At 46.2% G+C, this 19,736-nt stretch overlaps 1 protein-coding gene across 2 annotated transcripts in view; it reads left to right on the top strand.

The window, feature by feature from the left end:
* Positions 1 to 19,736, top strand: part of BCR (breakpoint cluster region) — a 97,685-nt gene that overhangs the window by 66,890 nt on the left and 11,059 nt on the right. For both annotated transcript variants that reach the window (XM_010185089.1, XM_010185090.1), the window contains exons 7-16: positions 18 to 70; positions 406 to 546; positions 9,823 to 9,944; positions 11,407 to 11,575; positions 12,950 to 13,069; positions 13,974 to 14,049; positions 14,647 to 14,751; positions 15,559 to 15,633; positions 16,694 to 16,791; positions 17,445 to 17,576. In XM_010185089.1, the coding sequence (XP_010183391.1) occupies positions 18 to 70; positions 406 to 546; positions 9,823 to 9,944; positions 11,407 to 11,575; positions 12,950 to 13,069; positions 13,974 to 14,049; positions 14,647 to 14,751; positions 15,559 to 15,633; positions 16,694 to 16,791; positions 17,445 to 17,576 (1,091 nt within the window). The remainder of the gene's footprint in view (positions 1 to 17; positions 71 to 405; positions 547 to 9,822; positions 9,945 to 11,406; positions 11,576 to 12,949; positions 13,070 to 13,973; positions 14,050 to 14,646; positions 14,752 to 15,558; positions 15,634 to 16,693; positions 16,792 to 17,444; positions 17,577 to 19,736) is intronic.

Genomic DNA, 19,736 nt, shown 5'->3' with positions numbered 1-19,736 from the left:
TTTTTTTTTTCCCACAGCTTTTTTAAAAAAGCCAGTGGATCGAGTGACTCGCAGCACGCTTGTCCTGCATGTAAGTATCTGAAGGGTAGTTTTAAAACTTTAGGTCCCTTTCCTGTTTTCTTTGCCCTTCAAATTTTCCTTGGAGCTGCATGACTGGAAAAATAAACCTGTCATGCTGCATAAGAGCCTCTTCCCTTTACACTAGGAGGGAGTCCATAGGTAGGACCCTGCTACCTCTTCAGTAGTGTTACCAGGAAGTGCATAGTATTATCATCTTTCTCTAAAGATAAAGCCTTGCTCTAATCTGTAAGAAGAGACTGGAGCATCTTGTCCTGCAGCTCTAATTAGGGGCTCTCAGACCCTTCTGCTCATGGTTCTGTTCTTTCTTTGTGTTCCTGGTGTCAGGATTTGCTCAAGCACACTCCAGTGAGCCACCCTGATCACCCACTCCTGCAGGATGCTCTGCGGATCTCACAGAACTTCCTCTCCAGCATCAATGAGGAGATCACTCCCCGTCGGCAATCCATGACAGTAAAGAAGGGGGAGGTGAGTCTTTCTGCTATCCTTATTTTCTCATTTTCTAGATACTGGTTGTGCCTTTTCTGTAGAGCCAACTAGGAAGTTACGCTATTAATTAATTTGTTGCTAAGATACAGTTTATGCAGTGTCCTTGTTCTCCAAAGGATGTGGTACAGCTCCTCTCTGCTTTCTGTTCCAAAAACAGTTTGGAAACCCAGAGGAAAAGTATGATTAGAGTTTTGTCCTTAGCATTGTTATAATAATTTGTCATACATAATTTCTATGATGCATATTGCCATGCACTAAATGTATTCATATTTTACCTGCAAACTGAAACCCAACAGGAAGCCTGGGAGGAGAAAAAGGTGAGGAAACATCAGAAATCATAAAAGATTAGGAAAAGCGGCTTTCCAGAATCTCACCATAAAACTGTTCATTTGCACCCTCATTTCTAAAGATGAATGTTGTAAATGGGACTAGGAAGCAAAACAAATGGAACGGGTTGGGAAAGCTAAGGGAGGTGATTGACTCCTAAGGGTGTAATATAGCTCGGCTCAGCCCTGTGAGGAGCTGGACTACACCCAGAAAGTCCTAAGATGTGCAGTTCCTTTACCTGTGTGCAATGTTGTGCAAGGAGGGCGTAGAGCTACGCAATGTGAAAGTCCTGCGTGTCTCAATGGGCTTGATTCATCTCCTTGTAAATTCATTAGAAGGCATGAACTGAGGAAGGACTGAGCAGTTCTTCCTGATGAGGAAAGGCCAGGACTGACAGATGTGTTAAGAGAGAGAAGGATGTAAGAGGTTGGACAAAAGAGAGGTGCAGCTCAGACAGTGTAAGTGTAAGAGGAATTGTGGCAGCATGCCAGAGGCACTGGCTGATCAAAAGTGACCCAAATTACCCTGTGCAAAAACATCTCTTACAAAGCCCAGGAGATTGTTAAGATACCATGAACCTTCATGATGTATTCCCAAATCCTGTCAGCTAAACATGCTTGCTTTTAGTTTTTAAACTGTTTTTCAGCTGCCAAAGATTTGCTAGAAGCTGCAGTACTGGGAATTTGGTGCACTTTGTCCTGCAAGTCTTGCTCATTGTCTCATTTTGTCAACTGAGGAAACCTGCAGCTGAGAAAAGAAGAGGAGGGGCTGAGCAATTGAAGGCTGAGGCAGAAGCTCAGACATCAGTCACCAGGGCCTCAGCGACAGTAGATGGCCTCATTAAAGCAGATGCTGATTGAGTCGTAGCAGAAATCACAGGCTAGAATGCCCCCTCACAGGGGAGGGAGAATTTTGTGTTCTCCGGTTGTCTGTCAGCATCTCAATGAGGGATGCAGGCTTTGAAAAGTGTCATGCAGAATCCTAATGAGGTGCCAGAGCCCAGGCAGAGGGGCGAGCTCAGGAGGATGATCCTGATGGTCTCTTTTTGGGTGGTGTATTTGTCACGGGTTAGAAAGCAGGAAAGGGAAGCTTGTCGGGATTGTCCTCAGCAGGCCTGTTCAAACTCCCACTGGTCCTGCAGTGACTCCATCTGTGATATGGGGAGGAAAAGAAGGGGACATACCCAGGGAGAGGGCTGTGGGTATGCTGGAAGGGACTGGGAACCCTTTGTGCTCTCCCTCACTGCACACAGCTTGCACTGAGCCCAAGGAAGAAAAGGACTTGCTTCTGGTGCTTCCCAGAGTTTGCCTTCCACTCTGGATAATTTCTTTAGTCATTTGGCACCAACATCCCACTTCTCAAAGTAGTAATGCCCCAGTTGATAGCACTCTGTGTCTAGAGAGTAGGTATATTCACTCTCTGTGTAGTAATCCAGGGACACAAGTCTGCTCCCAGCTACTCTGTGTGGGTTAGTGATGGTTCCTCCTTCCTACAAGCTACTCAGCTTGGGGTCATAGCTGGATTTTGTTTATGCCTGTAAATCTTTCCTTTTCTACTTATCCTTTCCTCCCACTCGCCTTGCTTGTGCTTTCCCTAGGGTGACAGGACAGTGTGCAGTTTGCAGCTCCTAATTGACTGCTCTCAATGCATAATGCATTTTTTATTTTAATGAATCGCCAGCTCGCTTTGATGGCTTTTTTCATTATTTGTCTTCCTCCCATTGAAATTTCCTTGGTGGGAAGGAAGGAGGGAAAACAGCTCTTTCCCCTTATGTATTGCTTAGGTGCTGATCTCGGTTATCTTTTTTTCTCATTCCTTGCCTTTTATGTGGAATATTTTTCCCCTTTGAGTGTGTCATAGGGAGGAGTCAAATCTCCTTTGCCAGCCTCTTTCTCCAGTTCTTTTTTTTCAGGATTGCTTTGAACTGAGGAAAGCAGACAGTGGTTAATCTCCCTAGTGACAGCCTGCTAAGGAGAGGAGTGCAGGTCAGGATAGAGCACAGGCTCATCAGCACAGTATTCCTCCCTTTGCAAAAGGTGATTCCCTGCTCCGAGAGCATCAGCTCAGTCTGACTTGCCTGCTATCTTCCTGCACACCAGCCCCCTGGCTCTGCCTGGCTCAGTGGGCTTTTTTCTAATTGTAGACTTATGTATATAAACTGAAAGTTTTCTGTGACATGTGGACCTGGTTTAATTTGCTGGGCTGAATGAATGTTTCAGGTAGTGCAAGGAGATGGGAACAAAGGGAGTAAAACCATTCACCAGGGGGATAGAAAGGGGCTACACCAGGGAAGGTAGTATTGGTGGGTTAAACCTATGAATACATAGTGTGGTCCTTGCTGCCTGCCAGGCTGCCTGTAGCCAGTCTTCTCTGCTGTGGTTTGCTGAGGGCTATGGTACAGCAGAGTGAGGAGAGCACCAGCCCCAGCCTGGCACACAGGGGAGCCAGGAGAGCTTATCTGCGCTTTTGGGTCCGTTTCCATTCAGCCTGATGGGCTGCATTCTCTTGTTCCCTCCTTTTCTTCCCATCTTCCTGCTTTTGTGGTTTTATTTGTTTGATTTTTTTTCTTAATGGCTTATTTGCAGATATGCACTTTGCCGACCCTCTAAATATCCAAACAAATTCATAGAGGGAAGGAGGGTCTGAGTAGCACTGTACCTTCTGACTCAGATTGCAAGTGGTGGAGAATCTTCCACCCCTTAGGACCATGGGGCAAGCATCTTATTTGCTCACTGCTGATCCTTCTTCACCACTATTCTCTTGGCTTAAATAGGGTACCTGTTTAAGGTTCTACTGCAGATGGTCCCTTGGGGAAGCAGGAAAACAAATGCTTTGAGGTGAAGGATGTGCCACTATTATATGTCAGAAGGAAGGGAGTAATAGCCTTTCTAGTCTTATTAACAGAGAAACTATATGGACTGCATGGTTTTTCTCACCTAAGCCTGGATGCAAATGGCTGTAGAACTTGTGCTATCTTTCCCTGCCAGCAGTAAAGGCTTGTGTTTCTAGCTAATTCAGCCCATTCCTGTAAAGCTGGAATTAATGAAATTTCAAAAGTTGCGGAGTCTGTTTTGGAGATGGTGGTTCCTTTCTTGACTGCTGTTCATCAGATGCTCTTTGCAGAGTGTTGTTTCAGGGCAGTTCAGTCCAACCTGACTGGTGGTGGCTGCCATTCTGCCTTGCCTCTCTGAAGTGTTCACACTGGTGTTTGTGTGATCGCACAGTGGCATGGAGGAACGGAGCTGCCTGAAAATGAAGCCTTTTTGTGTTTTGGGTCACTGCTGGCTGAGTGGCTTGGTGTCTGGTCTCATCAGCACCAGTTCAGACACAAGAGGGCTGACAGGCACAGGCAGTTTCTTCTGGGATCAAGTCTACTGGATCACATGTTGAATCAGCTCATGCTACTGTGCACCTTTTCCCTTGCCCTGGAGAGAAGAGGCTGCTTGACAAGCTGCTCTACCATGTTTCTAGATGTGGTTTTAAACTGCAATTAAGGGACTGGGTACCACTGCCTTAGGCTCCTGTTTAACTGAGTAGAGACCAAGAATGCTAGGGAAGGGAAAGGACAAAGTGCATTTGCAAAGGAGCACAAGTGGAAACTAAAGCCTTTGAAAACCTGGGAGGTAAGTGTAGACACAGGCAGCCATGCACAGCTTGGGGTCTGGTCCCTGCTGGTTCTGGAGGCCTTGGGCAGATGGTGGCAATAGAGTACTCAAAAATGACCTTGGATGTTCCACACTCTGTCTTATAGCTGGAGTCAGAGAGCTCCTGGTGACAGAAGCTTTGGAGAACAGAAAGCATGCTATTAAATGCTCAAAGAACAGCCAGTTTAGCTCCCTAGGCAAAGCATCCCTTTATTCCGCAATGCTGGTCTTGCAACACACGCACACACACACGAGGAATCATTTTCTTCCTACGCTCTGCAGAAAGCCAAACCACCTCTTCCTCACTGACATATGCCAATACCCATCTCCTGCTTTTACCCTCCTCCTCCTGCCTCACACATGTTCCAGTCCTTCCCAGGGCTCTCACCCACACATGCTGGAGGCCTCTGCTGTCACCACATCGGATGAGCTCTTTCCTCGGCACACAAGTGAGGAGACGGCCTTTTGTACAGCTGTGGTTCTGGATGAGTAGATTTTTAAATTCTGCTTTTTTGTAATGTGTCTCAGACAAGCTGGTCTTCTGCCACGCTTCCTGGAGTTAAACAGTACTTGACAGCAGCAGGATTTATCATATGCAAACAGCACAAAAACACTGTAGGATGAACAGATGAGCATACAGGTAGTTCGTGAGGTTGGTAACAGAGGAGGGGGAGATGCTCGCTGGCACACGTAAGAGGAGGAGGACAGCAATAGGTAATCCAAAGAGGATATCCAAGCACTGAAAGTTGTACAGAGCACAGAGGTGGATGGGAGAAGCAGCAGGTGAAAACATGCAAAAGAAAGCAGGGCCTAGGTGGAAGACTTAGGACTTACACTGGACCAGCACAGGAGCTCTGTGAGAGCCACTGAAGGTAGCGGTCTGCCCAGGCCCTGTTTGAGAGATTAAAGATGATCCTAATTCACTCCATTGTGATACAAAAGAGGACGTTTTCTCCCAGGCATCCCAGAACATCTGTCCAGAGTTAAGTTTGTCTGCTGGACACCTGACAGTCTTGGGGCTGTTTGTGGAAGAGAGGGGATCACTTTGCCATGGTACTGCCACTCTGATCCTAAGCTTATGTTTTCTTGGATGTCTATTTGGGGTTTCTGTAGTCTATATGTTATTTCAGCGAATAGGAACGTTTTTTAGGAAACATTTAGCACCTTTGGCAACCTTAGCAGAGTGACTTTGGAAATAGGCTATTGTTTGTCATGTACAGCTGGATCACCCAGCCAAAAGACCTCATGTTTCAGGCCACCAGAGGAATAATTGTTGCTGGCCCTGGGGGTGTAGGAGTTGGCCAAAGTAGACTTTAGTTCCCAAACTGCTAGAGAAGGCCTGTGGAGCTGAGGTGGCACGGGCATCTGACTGGCACGAGTCCTGTCTGAGGGGGCTGCTGGCTCCCACCCAGTAGGATGGGCTGACTCATGTCGGGAGGTCCGGGAAGGTTCCCTGCGCTCCCTCACTGTGGGGTTTGGGCAGGGATCTGGTAAGCCAGTTGGGAAATCCTTTTATTGTTTCCCTCTGACCTGCTGAACTCTCCCGGCAAGATGAATCATTTGCAACAAAGGATGTGACCCTTTGCTGGAAGCACTGCTCCACTGATGCTGAGCAGCCTGGGGCATGCCTGTTGTGCCCAGCCCTAACGAAAGTCCTGTTTTCCGAGCGAAGGTGGTAGTTAGATCTAATATAAAGATCCACACCTCTGTGAGGAGAGATTTCCTGACTTGACCCACAAATGTTTTTTCCTGTCCTCTCCTATCCAGATCCTCAGTTGCTTCTGTGGCAGTTTACCCCTGCTGCTTGCTGAGGGGAGACCTTCCTAACTAGCTCATGAGCGAGAGGATACAAAGAATGAAAGGTCTGGGAAGCTCAGTGTTTTCCTCTGAGTGGCTGACTGGAATACATCCTTTCACCTCTTTATTTCTGTTCCATTCAAGCTTAGGAACTACAGCCTTGTCTTCTTACCACCCAGCTCTCTTTTTGGGAGATTATGCTGCCAAAGACTCTTTTGCTGCTTCATGGGAGCACTGTGTCTCATGTCAGTCAGGGTATTTTGTACTCAGGAGTGCTAGCCAAAATAAACTTGGTGCAAATGGCTGGCACCTCAGTCCCAGATGGGAAATATGAAGGCTGTTAAATCACACCCCTGTTTTGGCATCATATGGCTGAGCTTTCTGCTTGTGTTTAGGGGAGATGTGGGACAGAAAGCATGGCTGCTTGGTCGAAGTCTGTTTGCATGAGGACAGCCAAGAACTGTGCAGCAGCAGGTTAGAAGCAAATTAAGAAGGCAGGAGAAGGAGGTGGCCTGGTTGGGCTAAGCAGGCCATGCAGGGAGCTCTGTAGCCTTTCAGCAGGGAATACTGAAGGGCTCTTCTTTTCGTACTTTGTGGAGGCCTGACACAAAGGGTTCCAGTCACTGGTGCCTCTGTATGGGCTTCCCCTTCACTTGAGGGCATGCTTGTCTTCAAAATGCTCTGGCCTAGATGATGGTACTGGAATACTGCCAAAACCAGGGGGCTCTTCTGGGGCTGAGCAGGTCCTTTGCAGTCCTCCAACAGCTCTCGTGGGCCCTCCATTGCCTGTGAAGAAACACGTGGCTGGCCATGTTGTTGACCTGTCTCTGCCACCAGAGATATCTCCCAGAATGGGGTGCTGGGTCTGTGCTCTGGTCTAGTCTGGGGTATTTTTCAGCTAGGACCTCTCAGCAGGCTGCTGGGCTGGGGTCTTGGCTGATCTCAGACACCTACCTGGCAGGGAAGGGATGGTGCCACATCCTGCTGGGTAGCAGAGATGAGTGAGCTGTGAGAACATCTTTACACCTACGAACAATGAGCAGAGGTTGAGCTGGCAACAAGCAGCTATTCTCATTGCCCCAGAGGAGCTGAGCTGATTTGCAGTGTAATTAATATGCATCAGATCTGGAAACCTGAGATTAGGGGTTTGGTTTGCTCAGAAAATATCTTTCCCTGCTTCATTTTTGCTCTCAAATGAAAGTCTTTGCAGCTGTGGAGAGTTTTTGCTACTGACGAGGTACCTCCTCCTTTTCATTTGTTTATTTTTAAAGCTCAGTGTTTCTAGTTTCCTACCTGGGGTTTGTTCACCAGGCAGAAGGGGGAGGCACGCACAAGTGCACATCAGCAGCAGAGACATTAATGCAGGCAGGCGTTCTCTCCAAAACCACTGAGGAGAAGCCAGGAGGATCACGCCCACCTAAAAATAAACATTAACATATGTACAGGCCTTTCTGAGCCTGAATCACTGCTGGATGCCAGATCTCCACAGACTCCTGCCCAGAGATGGTGCAACAGCCTGCTAGGGAGCAGCCTTACCTCCTGGCACTATGGGAAAGGTGCAGCTTTCACTACTGCTGCTCACAGATTTCCAGGACCTCTGTGTGATGGAAGGCAGCACCAAGATGAGATGCTGACACTGCTATCTGTGCTTTAACAGCTAGCTGTGGTGCTAGTGCAGCTGCAGACAGGAAAACCAGGCTCTTAGACCATGTCAGGAAGTTTAGGGTGCTGTAGGACAGAGTGTGGAAACAAGAATTATGTCTGCAAGGGCATTTCTTTGCCTTGTGTTCCTTGCCACGATGCCTGCTGGCCTTGGGACTGATGTGGCTTGTTTTCATTTTGGAGAGCCAAGATGGGAAGGATGGTAGGCGGCAGGAGAGGCAGCGTGGGGGTTTGCACTCCCACACCCTCTGCAGTAAATGTGTTCGAGGCTTGTTAAGTCACGCAGCAAACAAAGCCCATGGGGCATAACCTTGAGAGAGAGGCATGAGTTGTGGTTTGGATGCCCTGAGCTTGCTCAAGTTAACTGCTTTCCTGCTGCATACTGCTGCCCAGCTGAGCACAGCTGCCCCTTGGAAATGGGTAGGTTTTGTGTATGCATTTCCCAGCGTGGAGATCACAGAGATGCTGCAGGTCTGGAGCAAGTCGTACTGAAAAATCCTGAGCATGGTCCTGGAGAAGGCTGACAGCACGGGGAGGTGTTGGATAGTGCTGGACAGTGTTAGCAGATCTGCCCTGTCCCCAGCCATGGAGCTGTCTAGGCGTACATGGTGTGTGTAGCCTGTCGCTTATTGGTGTCAAGGGAGCATCCTCTTAGCTGGAATAGCAAGGAAATAGTACAGGTCACAAAATAGTACCTTAGCATACCTGCGTGGAGAAGCTGATGGTTCCTGCCTGAATTGGCTGTGAAGCAAGGCAGCACTCACAGTTACCCGTATGGGGAATAAAATTTGCCCCAAGTTGAATACTTCTGCCTTCTGCTTGAAGATAAGTGAGAGATACTTATTCCAGATGTGCTCTCAGATTCCTATTGATCCTGACATCAGAGCAGAAAGCCTGAGCATAGAGCAAGGCTTGAAATTCCTGGCTTGGTCAGTGGTAACAGCACAGAGCCGTCTGTTGCGGTGCCAGAGCTTCAGCCTTTTTGTCTGCCAACCATGGAGTCCCTGTAAGGGAATTAGGAAAGCGATGCTTCTGCCTACCAATGTGTGCCTCTTATTTAAGAGGCTGTAAAACTAGAAACGGGAATAAAGGCGTCAGGGTTGTGCAGCTTCTTTGCATCTTCTAGGTTTGGGGAACATCTATATGATATAGAAAATAGATTTAAATAGGCATGGGGTGGGGGCATATCCAGATGGTCCTTTTTAAACACAGGCTGTTAAGGGCCTGCTGAGAAGTTTGCTAGATACACATTTTGTTCAGAAACCATCCCTTAACAGCACTTGTAAAAGAAGCAGCAATGGCATTCAGCTGTTAATGTTTCCAGCTACTGTTGTGAATGGGGAGCGGAGGTGTTGGTGGAGGTGTTAGCTCCTTTCTCGGTGGTGGGGTAGCTTAAGCCGAATTCAGTGGCTGGGTAAGTAACTCCTGAGAAAAGTGGTGTTTGCTGCTCTCTGCTGGTTTGTGGGAGGATGATGTGCTGTCAGAGATTTCCGCCCTTGGTTACACGGAAGCTGGGCAGTGACTCACGATAAATTACACTTGAGCTCAGAGACAGGTGATGGAGAGAAGCCTGAAGTCTGACCCAGAACAAGATAAGAAAGGAGATGCGTGGCTATTTCTGCCTCTGGGAGAGAGGACAGCAGCAAGGAGCAGAGCTTGCAGCAAGGAACACTTAACAGCCTTTTCCCTTTTTTCTGAATTAGACCAATGTATTGAATTGGGTTTGGAGGGATTCACGTCTAAGGACTGTGTTGCCCCAGTGTCAAATCTAGGGTTCATACTGCACAAACTAAACCACTTTTTCTGTTTTATTTTTTCCCACCAGCACCGGCAGCTGCTGAAGGACAGTTTCATGGTGGAGCTGGTTGAGGGGGCTCGCAAACTACGTCACGTCTTTCTTTTTACTGATCTGTTCCTGTGTGCCAAGCTCAAGAAGCAGATTGGAGGGTGAGGTTTTCCTTCTGGACTATGTGCTTTGCATCTCGGCTTCAGCAGAAACCTGGGTTTAGCCAGCAATTGTAGTTGAATATGAATACCCCAGACCTGGGTAACTATAATCCACACGATGCAGTTAGACAAGGAATGACCAGCAAGGTACTACTGTCGATTATATGAGACCTTGGACAAGTTCTTATCCCTCAGGAAAGGTTAATTCCTCTCTTCCACCCTGAGCCTTTCTAGGAGAACGACATATGCTGTAGCTGCTGGTGTTCTGGACAAATGCTATTCATTTTTCTACCTCCACTTTCTTTTAACAGGTGACATTCTTTACTTTCTTTTGTTACTAAGGTTATTAATTTTGGCCTCGCAGCTACAGCCAGTTAACATTTTTGCACAAAAATGGAAAAGGTACAATAAACAGACTGTGTTGACTCCAGAGTGCAGCTATGCAAACAGTTTTGTTGACATTTTTCACAAATGAGAGGGGAGGAACATTTACCAACTTACCAACTTTACCAGCATACCTCCCTCAAACAGGGCTTCTCTTGATTTGGTAGATGTTCTGCTCTGGGATACCCCTCTCATCTTCTTGCCCTCTTCAAGCAACAAGTTGTCCCTGCCCCTTTTGAAGCACATTCTTGTAAGGAATGAACCTTCAAAAGTGGGACATTCCCAAGAGTGAATGTTCCTCACGGGAGAGCAGAGAGGGAATAAGTCACACAGAATCACAGAATCGCTCGGTTGGAAAAGCCCTCTGAGATCATCACGTCCAACCGCTCCTGTCTACCCTCTGAACCATATCCCTAAGTACCTTGTCTACCCGCTCTTTAAATACATCCAGGGATGGTGACTCCACCACCTCCCTGGGCAGCCTGTTCCAGCTTCTGACAACCCTCTCAGTAAAGAACTTCCTCCTTATCTCTAACCTGAGATAAATCACGTGAAACTTTATAAAAGTACACTGGTTATCCTGGTGAAAGCACCAGAGAATGTTAGTCAGGAGCTGCAGCTTCTCTCTTCTGGTTGGATTACTCGGAGGTTTATACATATTTGCTGATCTGTCTCACTTGGCCCTCCTAGCTCAGGCAGGAGAGACCTGGGTTTAGACCACAGGTAGCAGCCAAGTCAGAGGCATGGCATAGCTTTTGAACTTTGCCTCTACAGGGGTTTCAAAGAGAAAGCACGCAGCACTGAAAGGGCCTGTAAAAGATCTTTGTGATCTCTTAGGATGAAAAGAACTAGATAATTCTGTAAGTTGCTTTGTTATGTGCTGTACTGGCTATTGGCCCTTCTAGGCTCTCTTGCTGGAAAGCAGCCCTTTACCAGACTTTCTCCACATGGGAGTCACAGTGAAGTTGTGCCCATTGCTGTATCTTATCCACTGTAGTGGGGAGGGGCTTATGGGAAGGGGGAGTGGGTGTTACCAATCGCCAGTAATAGTAAAAGATTTGGACCTTCTGTCTTTCAGAAAAAGCCAACAGTATGACTGCAAATGGTACATCCCGCTCACTGACCTTAGTTTCCAAATGGTGGATGAGTCTGAGGCAGTGCCTAATATCCCCCTGGTTCCTGATGAGGAACTGGATGCCATGAAGATTAAGATATCCCAGATCAAGAATGACATCCAGCGTGAAAAGGTAAAAGAGGTTGAGCACTCCATGCCAAGTACAGACTCGGTGTCTCTGCTGAGATGAGGTGCTGCTAAAGGCAGCATTCCCAGAGCTGCATAGCATGAGGGGTCGTACTAAAACAGGCTGTTCAGCACAGGCTTGTGGCGCAGCTCTGTTATCAGTGTCATCCAGAAGCTCTGCAGTCCGTCATTGCTTGTCCTAGTGCACAGCTTGAATGGTGCTGTCCTTTGAGGAGGTAGAAACAAAAAGACCGAATGGTGCTGTCCTTTGAGGAGGTAGAAACAGAAAGACTGTAGTTGTACCAGATAACTCCCTTACTTGCATGGGACCGCCTGTGACTGCTATTCCTGAGCATCCATGTGGAGGGGGTGGCTCTGATGCTGTGGACACGAGAAGGACTGGGACTGTGGCGTGCCCATTTCTGGCTGTTAAAGTGTGATCCTTCAAGTGATTTTGGTCAGTAGCCATGCACTCCTACATTTTTGGAGGCTCAGTTATGCTTTTGAAGCTTTTTGTGACTTCACTAGTGTCAAAGTACCACCAAAGATAAGAACACCAGTTATGCTGACTGGACAGTCAGAGGTGTTGGACCCAGACCTTCCTTCCAGAACCCAAAAGATAAAATAAGAGTTTGAAAACTGGAAGCTTACTGGTGTGTAGACTAGGGTATGAATAACACTGCTTGTATTGTGGGAAGACTATCCCCCGTACTTCTAAAGAACATGCTTCTGCCTCTCTGCCCTGACTGGCTTTCTGAGAGGGCTTCCTGGAAAAAAGTAAGATATCAGGAGGATCAGTGTGTGGAAGCCTCTTACTCACAAGATGCAGGGGTCTAAGATACGCACTTCAGTGCATCAGTGCCAAACAATATACATGATCAGGTTTGAGGCTCGGTTTTATCCAAGTAAAACTTTGGTTTTAGCTGACCTCTGTTGCAAATTGGTTGGTGGTGGGTGGGAGAGAATTTTGGTGACAGAGTTCTGGACAGCTATTAGAGACGTTCATTACAGTCTCGTTAGGTCCTCCACAAGCACCCTTAACTGGCAGTGCTATGGCTGCCCAGTGACATGATGCTGCTCCTCTCTCTGGAAAAAAAAGTACAGGGTATAGCTGGGACAGTGGTCACGCATCTCTGCACCTTTGTCTGGGGCAGCTGGAATTGGGGAACGGAGCCAAGTCTGAGTGTGGAGGTACTGCAGGTATCACCTTCCTGAGCAGCTGGGAGCCCTGTGGTGGCAGCATTTCTCCTGCCTGGGGCCATTTGGCTACCTTTCACAGAGGGAAGGGGCTGTGGATCTTAACATTTCTGTCAGTGTAAATGAGAGCAGATGTTGGAGCATAACGTGTATCCTTTGTGTCTCTGTCTTGCTAACCCTTCAGAGGGCCAATAAGGGCAGTAAGGTCATTGAGAGGTTGAAAAAGAAGCTCTCGGAGCAGGAATCCCTCCTACTGCTGATGTCTCCCAACATGGCCTTCCGGGTACACAATCGCAATGGCAAGGTGAGTGGCTCTTGTGGCCTCCCTCAGTGCACAGGACAGAGGTCAAGGGGTGTGTGGGTGTTTGTATATGTTGTTGTACAAGGAGGTCTTCATGTCTGGCCTGAAAACACACATTCCAAGCAGCAGACACCTAACCCTTGCTGTACCAAAGGTTATGATGGCATCTTGCAAGACTATTACTAATCTGTGTGCAACATTGACATTTAAAAAATAACATTAGAAATTCATCCTCTACCTCAGCACCTGCCCTGGCAAAGCAATAGGAACAGCTCTCTTCACCTAAGATAAAGCTCTGCAGCAGCTGCCTTCAAGTCTCCCCTTCAAGTTCAAGGCTTAGTGCCCTCAGGTCTGTCTCCTCAGGACTGTTAGGCTGCACTTGGCACCAGGGAAGCTGAATGATTGTGAGCAATCTCCTTTAGCACAGTAGGATGCTCGATGTGCCAGAGGTATCAGAGGTATCCCCTGCTCTGGCAGGGCTGTAACTTGTCACTGTAGCCTTTCCATGCACACAGCAAAGGATTCTCACACGATCCTGTTACTACTTGAGGAAGATTCACAAGCTGGTCACTGCTTCCTCAGCTTGCATCAATGTCTAGGCCTGTGGCAGAGGCTTTTGGGTTTCCTGGTGCAACTGTTGTGAGGTGCAACTGTGTGGTGAGCTGCCGTGGGACCTCGTGCTACCAGGGATGCAGCTGCTGTTTGCAGGGCGGAGCTCTGTGAAAGCTCTGACTGCCGGCATCTGTGTTGGTACCACTAACATGTTGCTGAAAAGGCGCATTGCCACAGTCCTGACAAAGCTGCAGTGGAGGGTAACTGGCAGGAATATGGGAAGGACAGTATATCCACCATATTCCACTGGAGTCAGACTAATACATACCTGGTTTTCTTCTGTTTTCCTGGGTAGAGTTACACGTTCCTCATTTCATCGGACTATGAAAGGGCAGAGTGGAGGGAGAACATCCGGGAGCAGCAGAAGAAATGTGAGTGTCTCTCACCTGGGCGTTGGTACAAATACTGTTATCTTGTTAGAAAGCAAGAATCCAGAGGCTGAGGTGTAGGGCAGGATTCCCTGCAAAAAGGAGATGTATGTTGAAATCCACAGCACAGCATGGTTATCTTCTGTCTCTGCACATCTGAGCCTGTCAGGAAACTTCTGCTTGCAGCAACATGTAGGGAAGATGTGGGGAGAGCTCTCAGTAAAGTGCGTGGAGAGATTCTCCCATATAGCCAAGGGCTCAGAGCAATCTGCAGTTCCAGGCAGAGGGAACAGCTGCACCCTCTTACTTGGCTCCAGTCCAAAGAAACTTCTTTTTTTGGCATGGGTGGATTTTGGCTTTGCAGTATAATAGAGTCCCCCTTGTTTCCTGTGAACTATCCTGAGACTTTTTATTCCAAAGAGTAACTAAATATGCTCTCAGCAGAGCAGGACTGGTGCAGCAGTACAGACCTGAGCACCACCATGCAGATGCAGAGCATTTCCCAGGGAGCAGCTCTCCCATGTGTGCCTGGAATGAGGGAGCATGCATCCAGCTTCTGCTTTCAATTTTAATTCCTCCTTCTCTGAATCACCTTGGCAGGTTTTAAAAGCTTCTCACTCACATCAGTGGAGCTCCAGATGCTGACAAACTCCTGTGTGAAGCTTCAGACCGTCCACAACATTCCCCTCACTATCAATAAGGAAGGTGAGACTTTTGCTTTATGCTTTCATGTGGTGCAGCTGAAGTGAAAACCTACCTCTGCCCACCTTTGTGCATTTCCCCTAGAACTGCTCTTACTGTTTCTTCTTGCCACAGGCTTCAACCTGGTGATGAGTTACAGTCGCTGTAAAACAGAGGTTGAGACTATATACCCAACTCATGTAGTTTAGTTGCAGTAGGTGGTAGCATACAAAAAGAGAGCAGCAGGAACAAGAGCAATCTGTCATCCCAGTGTTATTTGCTGCAACAATAAAAATACAAGCTCCAAATTATGTGGCTACATCTAAAATATTTTTTCCCCTGGACATCCTCCAGTATATATTCATTGACTATTAAATGATCTTTACATGCAGCCATCATGCCAGGGATTGGAGTGTCTGTTGGAGTCTTAGTCTGGGATAACTTTGAACTATGCCTGGGAATCCTTTGTAGGAACACTACTTGGCCAGAACTGTGTCAGAGACCATCCTAAATTGCTGTTCAATCTGCTAGTGTAGACTTAGCCTCTACATTTTACTTTTTCGCCTTGGAATTTCTTCCATGCTGTCTTGCTGACCTAGAAATGCCATTGAAAAGTCACACATTGCCCACAGTTATTACAGGTGAAGCCTACACTGAACCTGGAACAGTCTCCTCTTTTACTGAAATGGCTGGATTGGCGTTTTCCTGCCATCCATTTTGGGGACAGTTTACCCTGTGCTCATTGACTGGCGTAACACCAGTCTCATGGCTCTGTCTTTCACTCTTGGCTCCTCTGTGAACTTAACAAAACTCCTCGGGTCTTTTGTGCAGATGATGAATCCCCAGGTCTCTATGGATTCCTGAATGTCATTGTCCACTCTGCTACAGGATTCAAGCAAAGTTCAAGTGAGTTGCAGTTCTGTGATTTGGGGAACTGGAATTGAAATTGGGGCACTGGTGTCAATTTAAGGGAATGCAATTTTTTAATGCTAATATTGACTCTCAGAAAGATCGGGATCAAGGATCAAGCGTGCATCATTATGTTCTAGGCCTAGTCTGTTTTGGGTTGTTTTTAAGCTTTTTGCTAATCACCCGACAGCTTGAGATACAAGTCAGCCCTGATCCCGAATTCTTTCAACTGTATTTTGTTTTGCAATGAAAGAATGAGAAGCATTCTCTGACATGCAGAATTTTTGGTGTGAAGAAAGAGGTGTTAAAATTCAGGGGAGTGATTTGACAGAAGGATCAAAAAATGTGAAAAAAATAGAGTGAAGAGGATGCCTGTAGAAATACACGCACCTCTCAGCCATTTGATGAGGATCGTCTAGGAAAAGCTGCAGAGCTTACCTAGCCAGGTGGCTGCAGACCCTGTTCTTATCTGGGCTGACCTGATGTGGGAGTGACTTGGATGTGCGCACGTCCTGTTAGCCTTCTTTCTGCTGCACCACTGACTTCCTCGGTGGTGGCTGACATCGCTGACAACATGACTGACAAATAGGTGTGATATCTACTGCTTATGACTAGCTCTTCAGAAACACCAGATATCACATAATTAATCACCTTGTGAAGATGGCCTGCCCCTGACCTATTCTGTGAGGGTTATTATACTGATGCTGTTCTCAGTGAAATTGGTTCTGATGTGTTGATGGGGTCCAATATCTACCTGGGGAAGTTTCATTTCTCATTGGTGTACACCTTCTTCTCATTGTGCATTGATTTGGGAAATACTGGATAATAGAGGAGAAGGGCTTGCATGTGCTCAGGTCATTTATACAGCTGTGCTGGTACTTCAGCTTCATAAATACAACAACTCTGCTGGTCCAGATGGTGGGGTTTGTGCTGGATAGTGTTACTGGTACTAATGCAGACGAGATACAAATGAAAACATACCATATAAGTGATCAATGCATGTTAGGAGATTCTAGAAATTTGTAAGACATTTCTGTCTCTAATCTCCCCTCCTCAGATTTGTACTGCACATTAGAAGTGGATTCCTTTGGGTATTTTGTGAACAAGGCTAAAACTAGAGTTTACAGAGACACCACAGAGCCCAACTGGAATGAGGTAGGTTGGAGTTTTCTTAATGTGACTTGCTCCATGTGCCAAACGTCAATGCACGATGGGCAAAATCCTGCAAATGGAAGAACTTGCTGCATGCTCAACACTTGTGCTGCATATGTTGCCTCTTAAAAAACACCTTTATGCCAGGTTCATCCTGCTGTCAGGGCCTGCAGAAGATTTTCTCTTTGATTACTTATCATTAAACAAACCTTTTGGTACAAAGGAGTCTTTTCTGGCATTTTATAATTTAAAGAGATGCATGTTTGATTATTTTTTAAAGACACAAGTGAAAAATATGTTGAAGAAGGAGGTGTTTTTGTCTGTTTGTTGTGAGGGGGAAGAATTGGCTATAGGCGTTTTGCCTGTTTACAGCCAACTCAAGCCTGCTTGAGGAAAGTGGGTGTTTCTTTGATGCTTTGCTGAAACTCAGTGAAGCCTGACTAAGAAGTCAACCATCTTAGTCTCTGCTTTGACCACCTTACATATACAAAATGCAATTTCAGTTTATTTCTAGACCAGCTCCATTAAGGAAGAGGTTTTAGTCAGTCCTTAAGTGCTCCCTCTTGGTGAGTTTTAAGGAGACTGCATTGATTATTAAGAGCCTAGTGTCCTGCTGTGATGTATTCATTGCTCTTTCCTTTCCTGGTGCACTGCAGGAGTTTGAAATTGAGCTGGAAGGCTCACAGACTCTACGGATTCTGTGCTATGAAAAGTGCTACAACAAAACCAAGCTCACCAAAGAGGATGGAGAGAGCACAGATCGCATAATGGGGAAAGGACAGGTCCAGGTAAGTCTGTGCTTCTGCTGCCCTCACTGCAAAACATAACAGGACTTTTGAGTCCTGGAGTGCACCAGGGAGGTTTTTTTTCTGCCTTCTGACTGTGTCAGCACTGGGGATTTGATTCCAGACAGTGAGGTATACAGTGTGATTCGCAAGCAGGAAATCAGCAGCTTTTTCCCTCCTGCCTTGTCCCCTGTGTCTGTTTCAGTATCATGATGGAATAGATGCTTTTTTCATGAAAATTTACATTTTGATCTCCGATTTCCCTGTGAACTTCTAAACTGCTGACACTGTGTATAGGAACTGCACTGTCACTGAGCCCTGGGCACTGCTGAGGATGCTCTGTTTGTGACAAAAGAGGAAGCAGTGAATGTACTATCTGCTCTGTAAATCATATGGAAGAAATCCTACCTTCTATATGTGCTGGACATTGATCAATGTGATAGTGTGGCCTTGGAGGACAGGCTTATTGTCTTGATAACTGCCATGTCCAGACTTTAGTGTCCATTACAGCAGTCTGCATTTGAGACTCCACTGCTGAGAATCAGCATGGGACACTTTGTCTATGTGGCAAATCTGTAATACAATAGGGGAGGTGATGAGGTGATTGCAAACAGATACTGCTCTCGGGGAGCTGCTGTGTGATAAAGCACTAAGGCTGCATGCAGGAGAAATCAAGCCATCCGTGGAGGACAGCCTGGAGAAAATGTATTCCCTCTCTCCTTCCAGTTTGTTGCAGTTTGTCCACAGGTTTAGGAGAGCGTTTTAGTGCTTGCTCTCAGGACACATTCTTTGTGTTGGGCTGGCTGCTGTACAGAGCAGAGACCCTGCCCAGATACCCTTTCCTTTCTGGCATGCTGAAAAATAGCACCACCACTTCTCCATTTCCGTGTGACTCTTCATCACTCCATGGCTGACAGCTTTCTCCAGCATTTGAGTGATGGTCATAGGCCAAGGCCGTTTGAAGGATTTCAGCAACAGCTCTGACTGAGGGCAGCCTGCAGGATCATACCTCGCCTTCACTCTAGGGGGGTTCATTGTCCACAGGAGTTTCATTACGCCTCTTCCTTTCCTTCCTCCTTGCAGCCCTGAGGCTGCCACCCCATTCTCAGGGAAGGTTTCGTCACCAAACACATGGTGGGTGTTTGAAAGAAAACTTGTGTACAAATCAATTAATGCTAGTACAGGGTGCCTCCTCAGGCTGCGTGTCTCTCAGGCTAACCGGAAATCTGTATGTCCCTTCTGCTAAAAAAAGCTTATTTTCCATGGAGCTGGGCAGCTACAAAACGGCAAGTTTTCAGGCCTGAAATGCTCTGGAGATCAGTGTGCTTATAATGGAGAGCCCTGAAATCACTGACCCTATAAATTCTGCAAATATTTGACACAGAATTATTAGAAAATATGTAAAATGTTTTAGATTTTTAATTTTTTTTCACAAGAGTGAGCATTTTTATGTATGGAACTTGTAATTTCTGTTAAAATATCTTATAATTAAGTTAATATGTAGAAATACTCTATAGTGATACTTGAATATAAATTGCATCTTGATTCTTTTAGATAAACCTAAACAAGTTTAAAAACCCAAACAAACAACAAAAACTTCAAGTAAAAAACAATTAAAATATTTTTTTATTAATGTGCAAAATTTGCATTCTTTTGTATCATAAAAGGCAAATGAAAAAGTTCTCTTACTTTCAGGAGATCTCCCTTGCAATTTATAAAGAAACTTGATGAACTCTCAGAACATCCTCTTAATTCTCAGTGATTTCTGTCCTATCACACAACTTTTTAACGCTATTGAATAACTGCAAAGAGAAGTTGTAAGAGTCTGGTAAGATTTTGGGTTGATAGAGTTATTAAAGGTTTTAAATTTGTTTTGTTTTTAAAGCAAACACTACTTGTTTATTAAGAAATCATCATAATGCATCAACCAATCAAGTGACAAGCTGTGACTGAGGGTTAGCTGGGTTCATGCTGTCAGCATCTTTTCCAGTCACTGGCTGCATAGTCATTTTCTTTCAGGATTTTCCAGGTGCTTTAACATTTTGTTGACTTTAAGGTTGCCAGTTTATCTAGGGCTTTTTGTTGTTGCATTGTCATTATTCAGCCAAAGTCTGTCATATGCAAAGGCAAGGTCTGTGAGGTTGGATGAGGGGTTGGTTGGTT

Source organism: Mesitornis unicolor, unplaced genomic scaffold (assembly GCF_000695765.1).
Source record: "Mesitornis unicolor isolate BGI_N332 unplaced genomic scaffold, ASM69576v1 scaffold10045, whole genome shotgun sequence".
NCBI lineage: Eukaryota > Metazoa > Chordata > Aves > Mesitornithiformes > Mesitornithidae > Mesitornis > Mesitornis unicolor.
This window is presented reverse-complemented; position numbering and strand designations above follow the sequence as displayed.